General features: G+C 36.0%; 1 protein-coding gene across 1 annotated transcript in view; it reads right to left on the bottom strand.

Moving 5' to 3' along the window:
• The window catches only part of Duox (dual oxidase), a 324851-nt gene that overhangs the window by 144158 nt on the left and 162248 nt on the right, over positions 1 to 18445 (bottom strand). The window contains exon 2 of the mRNA XM_069827530.1: positions 14214 to 14294. Within this exon, the coding sequence (XP_069683631.1) occupies positions 14214 to 14294 (81 nt within the window). The remainder of the gene's footprint in view (positions 1 to 14213; positions 14295 to 18445) is intronic.

Genomic DNA, 18445 nt, shown 5'->3' on the forward strand with positions numbered 1-18445 from the left:
GCTAACTCGGCGGACTTATTATAATATTGATAAAACAATTTTTTTAATTTATTTAGTACGCTGTGTCTTTTGGGAACTCTTACTGAAGGGCAGCTAACCTTGTGGAATATACACACTATCGGTCAAAAGTTTTCGATCAGCTATGAAAACAACTATAGTGAACTCTCCTAAGTTCGACAAAATAAAATTGAAAGTTCAGTCCAATAAGGGTAGTGGGTGTGGCAGGTGAAATGAATACAAATTCTTATTGGTTATCCATCAACGAATACAGTACTGTACAGTGTACTTGCATTTGCAGCCCGATCCGAGACTTGTAGTTTTAAAATTCACCACCTATGACACCGAGCGCTGGTCTTGTTACTTCGGCAGGGCGAAGTTAGATGGTGTTGACCGCAGCTTCACATCCTATTATATTCATCCATTTTGCTGCCGTGTGGCAACTACTGGGAAACAATTGACAATCGACAATCTGTTTCAAGTGTCAAAAATGCTTCTCCCACTACCGTTAAAAATACGGCATTTTTCACACGATATCCTGTAACATTCCGATTTTAACACGTTGCCTAGCGTTAAAAGATTTATATCTGATTGTGAGAGTGGCTCTGTACAAACGTTAATATTATGCACGACATTATTAAGTGCCATCTTGCCAATAAATCTGTGGTGTTTGGATAAAGGGAGATAAGTCATAAAAATGAGTTCGGATATAAGTGAAAATTGAACTTGGAACTCTTTTACAAATAATTTTCCACACAAATAAAACACATCAACTGCTAGTATTCTTTGATTTTTGCACACCCACTTGTATAATTTAGCTTGTGTGTTCATCTGGGGAACAAAATTCCACCTGGACAAAAAAATGACTTATACCCCTATACCCGAACACCACAGAAATATTGTAAATTTTTATACTGAACAACAATGTAATTTTATTATCTCAACAATAGGATTTGCTCTCCACACAGTAACACAGTATTCGTTAGTGCACCCCACAGACGACAATGACAATTTACTTGGACTATTACGAACAACAATGAACTGTTAATCTTAACTAATATTCACAAAGCACTATTTAAAACACAGAGCTGTCAGTTCTCAGTTCACAGCTCATTTGTCTTGGCTAGTTCTTCTAGCTCAGTCACTCGCGTTCACAGAATCTTGAACCCCAGACCTTCAGAGACGACCCGCTGAACTTCGAACTCAGGTCCCCCAACTGCGGTCCACTGCATTCGAACTCCGGGCTTCAGGCTCCACAGTTACGGACACAACTCAAGTCGCGCTCTGGTCTTGAAGCTGGCTTCACTGCTACACAAGACTAACTCGCTTACTGTCCAAAACTGCTCAAGTTCACTCGCGTTTCTTCTTTTATAACTAAACCATAGTTACGAGAAATTTCTACGGGTGTCCAGAGATAGCTCTCTCGAATTATCTGGATATCTCCACTTCTTCGGACTTCTGGACGATTCGGGAGGGTCCGTCCCCCCCTTCACTCCGCACGTAGCAGTTTGCTTCCTTCCTCACTCGGCAAGTAGCAGATGCGCGCGCAACCTCCCCTCGCCGCGTTGCCGTAATACATCCCCTCTGCCCTTTCAGCATGCAGATGCTCCCCGTACCAGCGTTACGTCTGCCGCGCGCCCTGTCGGACACGCGTTCGAACCCCGGTGCAGCTGTCACAATATTTTACTATAACAATGCTTTCTCATATTTTGTGGGATGAGCAAAATAACCGAAATATTCTTTCATGGGAACTTTGCTGATGTTCGGGCGAGCCCTACAGCAATACTTTATTGTCTGATTTGTGGTAATGTGTTTCCACCTTCACACCCCAAGCGCCCGCATTCGCAGGTTCTTCTGTAAGTGGGGCCGCCCTGTCTATCCGCACGTTTCATCGACAGCCGATTATCCTCGCTGCTGGCACGTAGCAGAGCGCGTCTTGTTCTCTGGCTGGCCGAAATGCTAAATAGGCAGATAGCATCGTAATAGCCACGCGCGATATTTATTGCTTTTCTATTACCTCTCACAACAGGGCTCCACTCAAAATTAAAAGAAAGAAATACAACCTAGAACTACAGACAGTGAACAGCAAGGAAAATATACAATTTATAACGTTGATTCAGACGTAATAAATCAATTTAATATTTCTTAACGATTGATTTGTGAAAATTTTAATATTATTTACAGTTTTTTTTATAATAAACTATATGAATATGGCATCCGTGTTTCTTTTGTTAGGTAAACTATAGAATAAAAAAAAATGTTATGAAGTTCAAAGTGTGTGATGAAAGAATAGTGATTCGCGTACATCTGCGCCACAAACGCAAAAAGGGTTTAAGTGCATAAGCAGTTTCTGAAGAAATTTGTAGACAGACGGTGAAAGAGTAGCGGATAAAATCAGGCCCAGTGCCAATTTGGTTCAATCGTTTGCTTTCATTCCGTGAATCATGCTGTGAAGAGCATACACTGTTCTTTGTTTCTATTCAGATTCGTCTCTTCCACTGCTTAAACACTCTATTGTTTATTTGCTTGTTTGTTTCTTTCTTTATTTCTTCCTTCCTTCCTTTTTTCCTTCTTTCGTTCTTTCTTACATGCTTAATCTCCCATTTACCCTACTCACACACCGTGAGGGTAGAGGGGAAATAGACATATCACAAATGTTGGCCTCCATGATCATAGGGTCATCATGACAAGGGGTCACTGCAGAGACATTACAGCACACTCATAAGTCAACGGTAAAACACCCAATCTCGGGAACAGAAGATAAATTTCTCCCATTGCCCATGCCGAGAATAAAACCTCGGAACGCTTGGTTGGGAAGCGTGCACATTACCCTAACAAGACGAATATTATATTAATGCACGACCATGCCGAAATGTAGTAATTATACACCTGGTAGCAGTCCTTTAATGGACCTCATTAAAGTACACCTATTAATTAAAGTTCAGGTCTTCCACCAATCAGAAAGCAATATGAAAGCGCAAGTATCGATTATTCTCGGATATGCAATTGAAAGACAACTAGCGAAACGTCACGGAGGCTGGAAATCCAATACTGTCGCAGAAGGTTATGTTCTGTTACTATAATAATGAGCGTTAATTGTAAATAATATTCAAATAAATTCAACTTGTCATCTCGTTTTTCAATGTCTAAATCAATTTCCAGGTTATATCAAGATTAATGTTTATTTTACTCTCTAGATTATATCAAGGTCAATGATATTTGTTTCTCGGAAAAAATCAATACTTTCGCGTCTGCGCACATCTCACAATTTACGAGATTGCACAAGGTCACTTCCTCTCCCAGTCAGATAAGAATAATATGAATACTTATGAATAGCTTCAAGTTAGAAATATGGTCGATCATAAAAAGTCGTATGAAACTTGCCTCTAATGGTAATTAAGACGCTCGTATGAAAATTATGAAACTCGCTTGCGCTCGTTTCATAAACATACTCGCGTCTTAATTACTACCATTATAGGCTCGTTGCATAATGTACTATTTTCTGTTTTCACGGTGATTCGTTGTTTTCATTGCTTAAATCCCACCTTGAAGCGCGTATTAAGTATATTATTCTCTTTCCAGGCTGATAGTTTTTTAGTTATGTGGGAAACGCTTCATCACTGCACAGTGAACTGAATTTTGAAAAAAAAATGTAAATAATCTTTTTTAAATCGTGAAAATATTTTTTTCATATAGCAGAAGGACAGTGTTTTACATATACTAATTTTCATTACTATGCAAGATACAGTAATGGAGGAAAAAAATGTTGAGTATTTCCAAAATTTTACTGCTGTAAGCTGTACCTAACCCCTTAAACCACGCAATGAAGAAGAAAACGTGTTACCTCCTATTGCTACTCCGTTTTCTACCCAATACTGAAATCTGTTCAAGTGTCGCGACTCGTCTGCCAGTCTCTTATTCTGCAAGTCGCAAGCCGCAAGCATTCTCGAGCTCCAATTACCACTCCGCTGAGACGCGGAGCGCGCGCATCGCGCAACTCGAAGATTGCGTCATAATTACACGCGAATTACGTGTGAATACAAGTGGAAAGTATTTAAAAATTGATCGGGGGCCCAATGGCCTTGCGGATCTGCTAAGTAGGCCGATCTGTGCCCCAATTAGGTACCGCGGCGCAGCCAGGGGCGAGCGCTGCAACAAAAAGTGCAGCAGCGGTGGGAGGGGGTGTGGCAACCTCTGTGCAAGGCAGCGGTGCCCAGCTCGTGATCCGCAACACCCCTGCAGCAGATGTGCACTGTCATGGATCTCATTAATATTGAGTGAGAGGCTCAAACATAGGCGGTCATGATTCCGATGTTAACTTGTTATATACAGGATGTTGTATGTATGTATGTATGTATGTATGTATGTATGTATGTATGTATGTATGTATGTATGTATGTATGTATTTATTTACACTGCAAGTGGGCAAGCACCCGGTGGCAGTGGTATACACAATATAAACAATACACAATAAAATGATAAGCAATACACAATAAAATTTACAATACACAATACAATTTTACAACACATAGGCCCTATACAATTTTATACACAATACAATAAGAATACACAATACAATTTAGCACAATAATAATAAAACATAAATAAAATACCTAATTTTACAATACAACCTACATAATTATGTATAGGTCCTACATAAGTTTCAATAGTCTTTCACTTTACTCTCATCTCATTCCCTGTAGTGGCACTATGACGCATTTCACTGACACTTTATCACACATTTCACTGACACTCTGTAACACATTTCACTGACACTATAGAACACATTTCATTGACGCTATAAATTATCACTGGTCGGAATTGTTCACTGCACTGTAAAACCATAACTTCACTGACTCACCTCGCTTCACTGATACAACAGTTCAAATAAGTCAAATAATTGCATCCTTATGCATACTTATAAACCGAACTACATTTAAACTAAACATTTCTAGTCTAAGGCCCTCTTACACGCTATTTTTAAATAATTTACAATTCAAACCAAGGAAGTAAACTTGTCAGGCTAGATAAATACATGTCACCTTAAAAAATTAAATGTTGAATGTCACCTTAATTTTAATTTGCACTTTACACACAACTTTTTAAGTTATTCTTGAATCTCCTTAAAGAAGGACAGCCCTCAAAGACCGCTGCACGTAGGTCATTCCAATCATTTATAGTTCCATTTAAAAATGAGAATTTACCTACATCCGATGTTAAGGAACAACGCCACAATTTTCTGGGGAAATGGAACCAAAATTGGAAGAGTCTTGATTTTACAAAAGAAGGCCATTAGAATTTTATGTAAATCAAATTATCTGGAACATTGTCGGCCACTTTTCAGGCAATCACTGATTTTAACAATCATAAATTTGTATATATATATATATATATATATATATATATATATATATATATATATATATATATATATATGATCTAGTACTTTACACTCGACAAAATATCGACAATTACTCATTAGTGGCCAATATACATGATCATGAAATTAGAAATAGTGAACAAATTAATATTCCATATTGTAGATTACACAAGAGCAATAATACAAACTTTTTAATTATGGGAATGAAATTATATAATAAGCTTTCAAGTCAATATTATAAATTACCAATCATTAGTTTCAAAACTAGATTTTACAATTGGTTATTAAATAATCCCTTTTATTCTGTTGCTGAGTTTTTCAACACAAATTTGTATGAAATTGTATTTTAATAAATAAGTTTTAATTGTAATTTAGTTAGTTTTCTTCAATTTAAAAGTTTCAAATTATTTGATGTTTTCATTGTATTACTTAAATTTTACTGTTTCTGTTATTAGTGTTTTTTAATGTATTTATATGTTTTTTTTCAATGTATTCTGACGAAGCCTAAAACTGTATGTCTAATGGCCAAATAAATTGATTTGAATTAAATTCAATAATTCCACCGAATATAGAGGGATTCTAGACATAAAATTCACTTACGGAAGCCATGGTCTATGGATTCAGATTTCCATGTTATGGCATAAAATCTTCAATGGGTAGTGCACATCACTGTTTTCTACCATCCGCCTATTACAGATTGTCTATAATTATTAGGAATTTCTCTCCCCTCCCATATATTACGGAATCCCAGCGGGAAGCAAACTTACTGCGGAAAAGCAAAACTATCACGGAAAAAAGTAAAGTATATTATAGCAGAAGAAATAGAGCATGAATTTCTTAATTATAGACTACAGAAGTTGTAGACATTTCATACAGAAAAAATGTTTCATATTCAACTTTTGTCCACACTTGTGGAATAACGGTTAGCGCGTCTAGCCGTGAAACAGGTGGCCCGGGTTCGATTCCCGGTCGGGGCAAGTTACCTGGTTGAGGTTTTTTCCGGGGGTTTCCCTCAACCCAATAAGAGTAAATGCTGGGTAACTTTCGGCGCTGGACCTCGGACTCATTTCACCGGCATTATCATCTTCATCTCATTCAGACGCTAAATAACCTAGATGTTGATAAAGCGTCGTAAAATAACCTACTAAAATAAATAAAAATATTCAACTCTTGGATATTTAATTCAAAGATTTCAAATTAAGTTAATGAAGGTGAACATGACAGACTTGAAGAGGCTTATCAATGCGCCACTTTACTTGAATACATTAGAAAGAAAATCTCAAGAGGATAGCTGCGCTTTTGACGTAAACACGTCTTCAATATCAGACCGATATGTGGGGTACCCGGACGTAAACGGGGATGTAACGTTTAGACGGGGATCCATTGATCCATTGCGACACTATAACTTCATGACTACAACACGATTCAAATAAATGTGGTCTCGTTCGATCGAGTATACGAGTATGATTTTGAATTGAAGCCGCGTGGGCATTTTGAGTCTGGGAGTAAATTTCCGGGCAGCATATCTCGCGACTCCGATGTGCTAGAGAGCTTATTTTGATTCCAAGCGTAAGATCTCTTCCAGATCTGTCTATTTAAGCCAGATATATTCACATAAAATCCACAGCCACAGCCCGAGTTCTTTCAAAGAGATGACAATTCCGTGGTGTTTGGTCAGAACATGATAACTATAAAAATGTCTTTTTTAGCTGAAAGCGCAGTCCTATGTATATTTAAAAGGTTCTCTTTCGTTTGGTATAGCCGTGATATCTCCATCTAAACATGTTATTTTCATTCACATTTGTACGTAAACTAGAATTATGATTTGTATAGGAAAAATGAAAATAAAAATTCTTGTATCTGCGAACAGGTTTTATGGAGTTATCATATTTTGATCAAACACCACAGAATTAGCACAACCTAATTGAAGTTTAATGAAATAAATAGGTCATTCATTTATTTACTTATTTATTTATTTAGTTACTTATATATTCATTTATTTATTTGTGTATTTATTTATTTAGTTACTTATTTATTTATTTGTGTATTTGTTTATTTAGTTACTTATTTATTTATTTATTTATTTATTTATTTATTTATGTATTTGTGTATTTATTCATTTAGTTACTTACTTATTCATTCATTTATTTTTGTATTTATTTAGTTACTAATTTATTTATTTATTTATTTATTTGTGTATTTATTTATTTAGTTACTTATTCGTTTATTTATTTGTGTATTTATTTATTTATTTATTTGTGTATTTATTTAGTTACTTATTCATTTATTTATTTGTGTATTTATTTATTTAGTTACTTACTTATTAATTTATTTATTTGTGTATTTATTTATGTAGTTACTTATTCATTTATTTATTTGTTTATTTACTTATTTATTTATGTACTTACTTATTTATTTGTTTATTTACCTATTTATTTATGTACTTATTTATTTATTTGTGTATTTATTTATTTATTTACTAGCCGTACCCGTGCGCTTCGCTGCACCCGTTAGAAATAAATATAAAGTAATTACATAATTAAAATAGGACGTTTGATCCAGGGAACATTCGTGTTTGATAGAAGGATAAATCGTTTAATATGTTACTTAATTTAAATTGCATCCAAATAATTAAAATGCGATCATTTTGGTCCAGAGACACTCATTTGGTGCAATGACAATTCCTTTAACCTGTTTCTAATTTTTATTACATGCAACCATAGTTTAATGAAGATTGACATCATTTAGATTTAATGTGTATATTTTATTTTATTTCTTATAGGTTTCCATTGAATTATGGTAATAACTTAATTTTAACCCTTGTTTTCTACGTATTCAGTAAATGGCGCTTGGCCCACTATGGTTGTGAACCCTTCAAATAACTTATATTATATAATATTACATATTATATTATATTATATTATATTATATTATATTATATTATATTATATTATATTATATTATATTATATTATATCATATCATATTATATTATATTATATTATATTATATTATATTATATTATATTATATTATATTATATTATATTATATCAGAAGTTACTGTAATAACATTATAGCCTTATGTCCATCTAGAGAAAGTACACTTTCCAATGGTGAAATAATAATTAATTATACAAATCGGTTAATTTAGCTTCCGATATTACTTCATACAAACACAGAAACATTATCTGTAGGCTATCTTTCATAGCTTTCGATTGTTGCTGTCCAAGGCCCCTTATAGACGAAGTCATTTGTTTTTTAATTCGTTACACCTTAGATGGCATTTATTTTAATTTTAAAACTCATTTATCTCATTAAATATCAGTCCTATCAAAATTTTTGAAAGAATAAAACTTATCGGAAATGATTTTTAAAGAAACTTTTGTTATGTAATATTTTTCACAAAAATCAATAATAAGCGAGATATTTCGATTTATTTAGTTCAGGCCCCCTTATAACCCCCCTTTTAAATAATATATTTTGAATGCCATATAGCCTAAAATCTAAGTTACAACGAACTTAATTTATATTCCAATTTTCATCGAAATCTGTTCAGCCATTATCGCGTGAAAAGGTAACAAACATACAGACAGACATACAAGCAAAAACTTCAAAAAAGCGATTTTCGGTTTCAGGGTGGTTAATTATATATGTTAGGACCAATTATTTTTGGAAAATCGAAAATTACCAGAAAAATTTCGGCTACAGATTTATTATTAGTATAAATTTACTTATGTACTTATTTATTTATTTATTCATTTATTTATTTGTGTATTTATTTATTTGTGTATTTATTTATTTGTTTGTTTGAAAGCACACAGGCACTGCTTCCCATAAAAGCGCCTTCTTAATATCTCTATTTTACAAGGAAAGAAAAAAAATATATCTATCTCTTTACTTGCTTCAAGTAAATTTCTCGCGTTTTCCCTAATCGTTTGTGGATTTTATCCTAACATATTCACGTCATTCGCATATACAAGCAGCTGATGTAACCCGTTCAATTCCAAAGCCTCTCTATTTTCTTGGATTTTCCTAACGGAATATTATAGAGCAAAGATGAAAAGCAAAGGTTATAGTACACCTCCTTTACTTCAGCCCGCAGTGCACTGGAACAAGGAACTTAGATGGAATACACTAAAATTCCGTAAACAAAGATACAATGAAAGGTTAAATTAAATTATTGAAGTGCACAGTTTTTGCAGAAATAGCTGAATTGGCGACCTATAGCATCAATACAGAAATGACATCGACGCAGATAAGATTCTGGTACTCTATCAAAGATTAATGGTATACCACGAATCATTTCACAGCCTCGAAAAATATCGAAACAGGTTGGTGTTGTAATCGGAATTAATTTGTTAACAATTGTTGCGATTCTACTTCTCCTTAGTGTCGCGACATATCTAACACTATCTTCGAATCCTCGGACATCGGTCTCTTTCCACTAACACCAGTTCCACCGACGCTAGGTAACCTCGCTAACGATACAGCGTCGTTAAATCACAAATAAAATAAAAATTAGTAGTAGTACTCAAGGACGGCCACTGGCTCTAGTCCTAAGCATACAAGATGCTAAATTATATGTTACATCATTAATCTTCGTTCATTAATGCCAGCCATTAATTAAAGGAACCAAGAGGTCTAGGTAAATGGCCACGCTGCTGACATCCATCAAGCCATGTTGCTCAACATTGAGCCCCGCTGACAGTGACGTTGCGCAGTAGCCGACGCCGGCCGTCATCCAGGGCTCTAATGCCCCACGAGCTCCTTTCGCCCATTAATCATCTTCGCGCGCGCAAAATGTAATCATACGCAGTGAGCAGCGTGGACGCCTTCACCATGGTGACGTGACGCGAGCCGTCAAAGAGCGATTGTTACGAAATTGGCACATATGGCAACATAGTTCAGTTGGGAAATTTTGCTATCTAATAAATTATCCTCCTGTTTCAAATAACGACAGCATTTCACTTCTTTTATCTGAAAAATTCTTTGTATGTTCTTGAACTGTTTACTTTTTAGATATGTTGTCCCCATTTTATATAGCTGTGAATTACGTTATAAATCCCAACACTGTGCACTGAATGTAGTAATGTACATTTTTAATTTAAATTTAATAAAATGAAAATGATACGCCACATGACAGTGTTTTGTTGTCTGTTAATCGCCTTCCTAAGCCGGACGTCGGTGGAGGCCATGTCCAACACATGTTACAGAAACTAGTTCAACGTGATAATTGCAACTCTCCAGTGCACGGTGACTTTTCGGACGCCCTGTATAATACACACTTTCCAACTGTTAAGGCACTGTTAGCAGATGATCAAGTTATAATTACAGATACAGAGGATGATATTCTCAGATTAATTTACAACTTTCATTTAATGTCGAAGATTATAACCTTGAAATATCAGTACATAAGATCAATTACATTCACATCTCTTCCCCTTATTCTCCTTGTATTCCCCTTGTATTGAGAGGGGGTTGCATTTTTATATGGGGGTCAATTCTCAAGTTACCCTCTCCATGGTAAGATGAAAAACGAAATTCTATGTCAAAATGGTTGGGGTATATTGACCGAATGGACAACGACAGATTCCCTAAACAATTTTACGATTACAGAACTGTGAGCAAACGAAACAGAGATAGTCCGCAGAAAAGATGGAGAGATCAATTTTTAGATAGGCCTACTTCTTTTTATTTGGTTTATTTTACGATGCTTTACAACTGCTATTGTTATCTAGCGTCTGAATGAGATGAAGGAGAAATGAGCCCAGGATCCAGCGCCGAAAGTTACCCAGCAGCTGCTCTTAATGGGTCTAGAGAAAACATAGGAAAACAACCTGAAGTCCACACCTGTGGAGTACCGGTTAGCACGTCTGGTCGTGAAACCAGGTGGACTGGGTTCGAATTCCGGTCTAGACAAGTTACCTGGTTGAGGTTTTTCCGAGGTTTTTCTTTAACCCAATATGAGCCAATGCTGGGTAACTATCGGTGCTGGACCCCGGACTCATTTCACCGGAATTATCACCTTCATTTCATTCAGGTGCTAAATAACCTGAGATGTTGATACAGCGTCGTAAAAAACCTATTAAAAATGAAAAAACCTCAACCAAGTAACTTGTCTCAACTAGGATTTGAACCCGGGCCTGCTCGTTTCGTAGTCAGACATGCTAACCGTTAGTCTACAGCGGATTCAGAAGAAGTAACAGTGTAAGAAGATTAATCCCTGATTATCGTATTTATCAACGAAGTATCTTATATCCTAAACCACAATCATCCAAAAACTATATTACAATAAATCATAACAAGAGATGAGATACTGTGAACAACAATGATGTTACCACATTACAGAACACGTTTATGACGACTCATACAAGTGCGCGGTGCAAAACATCGGACAGTAGCAATAAAACAACCTCAGAAACCGAACAACGAACATCTCTGAGGCGAAGAAGATAGCCATAAAAAGACAATGGAACTTGAAGGAGCGTTCCATCTGGTTTATGAGACGTTACAGAAGCTGAGGTGTAATTCAGACGATACGAGGCCATAAACAATACGAAACCGATGGAAACAAGTGCCATTCCGATACGATCAGCCTCTCCTTCACCCATTTCCACCTGTCCTCCTACACCTGATATGATTATCATTTGTACCTGCCGATAGAATCTGTTGGCGCAGGGTCCGGCTTCGTAACATGTGGATGGGAGTGGCCGGCAATTCCAAGAAATGGGTTCACATTGCGAAACTGCGAGATGTTCACGTGGTGAAATCAGAGTGGCTGCGTTACTCAGCGCTTCGGTGGTAGGGGGCGCTCTCGAGGTCGGCCGGGGTGTCTCGCCCCGGACACTACCTCGTACTCGGTAAGTGCACGTGTTCGCCGCTGTGGAATAACGGTTAGCACGTCTGATCGTGTAATGAGCGGGCCCGGGTTCAAAACTTGTTTGGGACAAGTTACCTGCTTGAGGTCTTTCCGAGGTTTTCCCTCAACGAATTGAAGCAGAATTGCTGGGTAACTTTCGGACACATTAAGCCATCATAATTATACTCTCTTCTTTCATTATCATCTCCGTTTCTTTTCCATATTTCGGACTTGCTCCGATGTAGAGTCGGCTGTGGGCCGCCACAAAGCTTAAAGACTCCGTAGTGTATGGTCATTTGTTGCTAGTGGTAGTGCTATGTGCCGTAGGCTGTCCACTGGGCTCATATCTTGTGTACCGGAGTTGAGGGACTGCGATGAGGTCTAAGCGAAAAGGTAAAAGGAAGTCTGTAGTTTGTAGGGGAGTTCGGGGGTGACCCGAAGGAGAATTTGTAGCGCGGAGAGCCTTGGGCCATATACATCATTTCATTCCGGATGGTACAATGACCCTAACAAAGCAGACTACGTACGAGGGCAGTCCCAACCTGTGTCCCTCCCCCGAGAAGAAATAATAGAATAAGCTGTGTATATGAATAATTCAAATTTTTAATCCAATTATTTGCAAGAAAAATCCGTCTGAATTGTTCCGTTCTCCTTAATAATATGGTAACGCTATAATCGTCACATTTTTAATCCGCATTTTCACCTGGCCATTGGAATTACTCCCCGTTTCGTCGTTTCAAGAGATCATTGATATTTCTGCACAAGGTCCCATTAGACTCAAAACTTGTTTTCTTTTTAGGACGTCTTACGAAACTGAAGTTGTCTGTGAAGCAGTATCTCCTGAGTGCATATGTCTGTACCAGATACACTTTCGTGAGACTTCCTAAATCTCGGTAGGAAGTCTCAAAGACACTTCAGGCTTACTTATAGGGCATCTTAAGAGACTGGGGATGTCTCTGCTGGAGTATCTCATGAGACTATAAATGTCTGTGCAGTATGACGTCTCAGAGTGGAGACATCTGTGCACAAGATCTCATTAGACTGCAAAATTATTTTTAGGATGTCTCACGAGACTGAAGACGTATGTACAGGAGCATCTCGTGAAAGTCCAAATGTATGCACTAGATACAATCTTATGAGACTTCAGAAATCTCAGTAGAAAGTCTCAACGAGATTTCAGACTTACTTGTAGAATGTCTCACGAGATGGCAGATGCCTCTACGAGAATGTCTCGTGAGACTGTGTATGTTTCTGCAGGATAAGGTCTCAAGAGCCTTCAGACATCTTTGCACGTCTCATTAGACTTCAAATTTGTTTTTAGGACTTCTCACGAGACTGCAAATGTCTGTGTAGGAGTATTTCGTGAGAGTGCAGATGTCTGTACTAGATAACTTCTCGTGAGAATTCAGGAAACTCAGTAGGAAGACTTGACGACACTTCAGACTTATTTTCAGAGCGTCATACGAGACACAATACGTCCCTGCAGGGATGTCTGGTGAGATTGAAAATGTCTGTGCGGAATAACATCTCAGTAAACATCTTTGTAGCGCATCTCATTCATGAGACTTCTTTGTAGAAAGCCTGACGAGACTGAAGATATCTCTGCAGAAGTGCTTTGTAGGATTGCAGATATCTGTGCAGAATAACATCTGATCAGAGTTCAGACATCGCTGCACAACAATGATTCATTGAGACTGAAGGAGTCTCTGTAGGGCGTTCCGTAATATTGTGGAAATATAAGGGAAAGCATAAGTCAATAAGTTGTAATGTATCCGGAACTGGAAACTGGATACGCATTCAAATGTAGAATCCTAGAGAAAGACCGATCTAGAAAACTGTTATCAATTACCGTTTTATCAATGACGTAAAATTTAGTGTTACAGTGAAACAGAATTTCTTCATGAAGTTAAATACTCTGTCATAATAGCAACAAGGCACTGAATTATTTTTTAAGTACCGTAAGCATAAAGAACTTACCGACGGAGCCCCAGTCCGGGTGCGCCAAGTTGTTGAACCAGCCGTCATAGCGCTGCTTCTCAGTGTAGCTGTAGCGCCGCTCTGCAACAAGAAGATCACCGAGTCATCATCACTCTGATTCTGACATGATCCGTGTCAAAGACGACAACTTTCAAACCCATTGTGCGCACCTGCATGCATACACATAGCTCCAAGATAATGACGCCAACACGATACCCTGTTCAATGCCTTCAAATTGCCTACATAATAGCATCAACTAAATGTAGGCAGAAGTACAATTAGCCGTACGACGAGACGTCAGATATCCGGAATGAGTGTAAGTAAAAAACCTTTACTCTTCCTAAGCGTACATTGCGTAAGGTAATGTAAATACAGAGTGTAACTAAATTACTTTTACAAACTATGAAGGATTTTAGGACAGCCAAAACTGGATATATTATCATTATTTACATATGGTCAAAACGTTATTTCTTGACAGAAAGTAACACTTTATGAAGTTACAATGAGGAGAATAATAAATGATTAAATTAGCTGCCATCAAATTCTCGCAGCTCTGTAAATTTAATATACGTATTATACAACGTGAAGAAATGTTGATGGACATGCACTCCACCTGGCGATTCCTTGGCCAAAATCATGGCACGTTTGTATTTCTTACACATATACCTAATCCTGATTTTTTTTCTCGGAAACATAGATTAAAATAATTGTTTACAGATTCTCCTTCCTTGTAGACCCACAATAAACGATTATGTTTGAGTGAAAAGTTGGAACCTTAGCAAACATAATGTAACAATAATTTATATTATCATTATTAAACCTACGGAAGTGTGGTAAGCCTGCATTTTATGAGAGTTCTGGATGTCCTTTAATTTTTGTAACATGCAATCTAGGCCTATTTACTAACATAAAACTTAACAAAACGAAAATAAAAACAAAAGACACCGTACAATTTAAATTAAGACGAAATGAAATGAAAGAAACGCCATTTCTATAGACTCGTAGCTTTCATATTATCATGAAACACTAATATTTCTGCAAGTTCTACTACGTTTTCTTGGACGACCACGGGCACTCATTGTGAAAGGATCACTTTGCAACTCAAATCCCTTCTTCCACCATTATTATTTTCACACAACTAACTTCATTTACAATTTTATATCAAACGAAGGCAACAACACTGAAGTTACAAAATGCAGATGTGAAGATAATATTAGCCGTACTGTGTAGCTAGATTGTGTGGAGAAATTTTATGAAGTCTTTCATGAACTTCGTTTGTCCGCTTGATATATTGATGTGGTGTCTGATTGGATGTCAACTAGAGACTGAGTTTCATGATCCATTGCAGCTTAACAACTGACTTGGTGGATATTTGATTTATGACATCTCGAAGTGAGCAAGATTGAGTAGGTAATTGCTTCGTCTTTTTCTAGCTGAAGCCTTTTCAGACATTGACGCAGTGTGCCCGATAGCGGTATTCCACTGTCACGTTGAAATGCATTAGACACTTGAATTGAAGTTCCAATAAGAAGTTTTAATAGGGTCACAGTTTAAAAACTGCCCGTAGAAAAAAAGGCAAAATTCGTGCACAGCAGATTAAGTGTAAATGGTGCTTAGAACTTAATAATACGAATTTATTAAGTTTTTATTTGCTTATTCTGCATAACCATTTGTATAATCCGACTTAAATGAAAATAAAACATAACATATTCATATCAAGATAGCTGTCATATTTATATCCACGTAAAACTAGTTACTGCTTATTTAATTATTATCCATGACTGGTATCTAAACTGGTCTTTATTTCATCGTCTTTAGCAACCTACACAATGGCTTTATTCACAGCACTGAATTAAAAGTTTTTCCATGATCATGTTTTTTGTTGTATTTACAGCTATTGTTGTTAGGCCTTGAAAGTTAGAATTTCCACACAGAAACTTGTTGCTAGAGAAAACCATTCTTCGTAACATAAAACTACACTGAAATAGACCCATTACAGTGCACTGATTGTTACTTAGTTACCATTACAGTGCAGTTTTTGCAAAGGCTTTGGAATAATATTGCTCTAAATTTTCAATGCAAAATTTATTGTATTTGCAATTTTAACAATATGATCGTGCAAAAAATGTTGTACAATACACATTTGTGAAGTGCATTACAAAATCTCACTCTGCTCGTTTTTCATGCTTTTCCTCGATTTTTTAAAAAGCACTTCCCAACCTTGTATGGTAATATACTACGTATTTTAATTCACTGCTGTGATTTGAAAACTTTTTCCATGACAACCAACACATTAGCAACTATAAAATCCATACATTCATTCATTTATAACTTCTTGACAAACAACACATTACAAAGAAAAGGCGTACAATTTAAAATTCGATTGAAATATCAGTAATTAAATTAAATACTAGTATTTACATTTAGATGCCAGTAATGGATAATAGTGCATTATGCAACGAGCCTATAATGATAGTAATTAAGACGCGAGTATGTTTGTTTATGAAACGAGGGCAAGCGAGTTTCATAATTTTCATACGAGCGTCTTAATTACCATTATAGGCAAGTTTCATACGACTTTTTATGCTCGAGCATATTTCTAACTTGAAATTATTCAGAAGTATTCATTTTATTCGTATCTGACTGAAGATCGGAAGTGATCTTGTGCATAGCTCGTAAATTGTGAGATGTGCGCAGACGCGAAAGTATTGATTTTTTTCCGAGGAACAATAATGTCACTGACCTTGATGTAATCTAGAGAATAACATGAACTAATTTTGATATAACCTGGAAATTGATTTAGAATTGAAAAACGAGATGACAAATTGAATTTATTTGAATATTATTTACAATTAACGCTAATTATTATAGTAACAGAACATAACCTTCTGCGACAGTATTGGATTTCCAGCCTTCGTGACGTTTCACTCGTCTTTCGATTGCATATCCGAGAATAATCGAAAACCTGAACATTAATGAATAGGTGTACTTTAATTACATGCATTAAATGACTGTTACCAGGTGTATGATTACTACATTTCGGCATGGTCGAGCATAAAATATTCTATAGCACTCGAGAGTAAACAGTTATCACCCTCGACTTCGTCTTGGACACTAAATGGTAGGCTGTATCATTTGGTAACCCCTTAAGGGCAGCTATCCTCATATTGGATTTCCTCTCTATCAAAATTTAAAATTATATAATTAAATAATAAAATTATACGTATAATTAGTTATATAGCTCTTTCCCCGAAAAAGCCAACGTCTGTGCTCGAGAGTGTTCTTGGAAACATAAAAGTAAAATTATAGTCTATAAATTAAGCACATTAAGATAATATACAACTATAAAACAAATAAGATTAATTATAATATAAAAATACAGGAAATATTCTTACGAGACCATTTTTTGTCAGATAAGAGTTTGCAAAAATAATTTGTGCGAGATCGTGCGTATTTGCTTGGTTTCCGCACAAAACCAATCCGCGGAAAGTCTAAAATTCCACATTCAGTATTCCCAACCTAACACACATAACAATTTCCCTCTTCTTACCGCTTAAGTGACATATTGATTTTACTGCTTTAGGCTTTTAACATATTATTTTTAGAGACGTTCAATATAGTAATAATTATAAACTGGAAACTTACCAGTGCAATTTCACCTAAATTGCACTGTTAATTATTGTTTTTAAATATTTGCAAACATTAAGTAAACTCTACAACTCCACTAAAGTTACTGCATTCGTGATGCAAGTAACATTAAGGAAGCCGTGAAAAAAATCAACAAGATTCCAGATGCCGATGTTATTACTGCAATATGTTATACAAATAATATTGTTAAAATATTTAAATGAAAAATAAATCATTACATAACCTTACTGTTTGTTTTAAGTTCGCATTTATGGACTGGGGGAAAAAAAAGACAGACGTATATCACGGCTTGCTGGAGTATAGGAAACACAGAAAACATTTTAAAGAAACAATGTTGAAGATAGATATTTTTGTTTTACAAATTTGCCGTCATTGAACAGAAACCAAGATGGAGATTTCATTGCAACTAATTAGAAATTCCTCTTTCAGGTATCTAATAAACGATCTTCGCACAAAATAATGTATGATACACGAGCGGTATGTTTTCTTTCAATTCTCGGAAATTAAAAAAGCTCAAATACGTTTCGCTTTTTCAAACTTTTCCTCGAACATGAAAACTTCAACATACCGCTCTTGTAACGCAT

This window comes from Periplaneta americana, chromosome 6 (genome assembly GCF_040183065.1).
Source record: "Periplaneta americana isolate PAMFEO1 chromosome 6, P.americana_PAMFEO1_priV1, whole genome shotgun sequence".
Lineage (NCBI taxonomy): Eukaryota > Metazoa > Arthropoda > Insecta > Blattodea > Blattidae > Periplaneta > Periplaneta americana.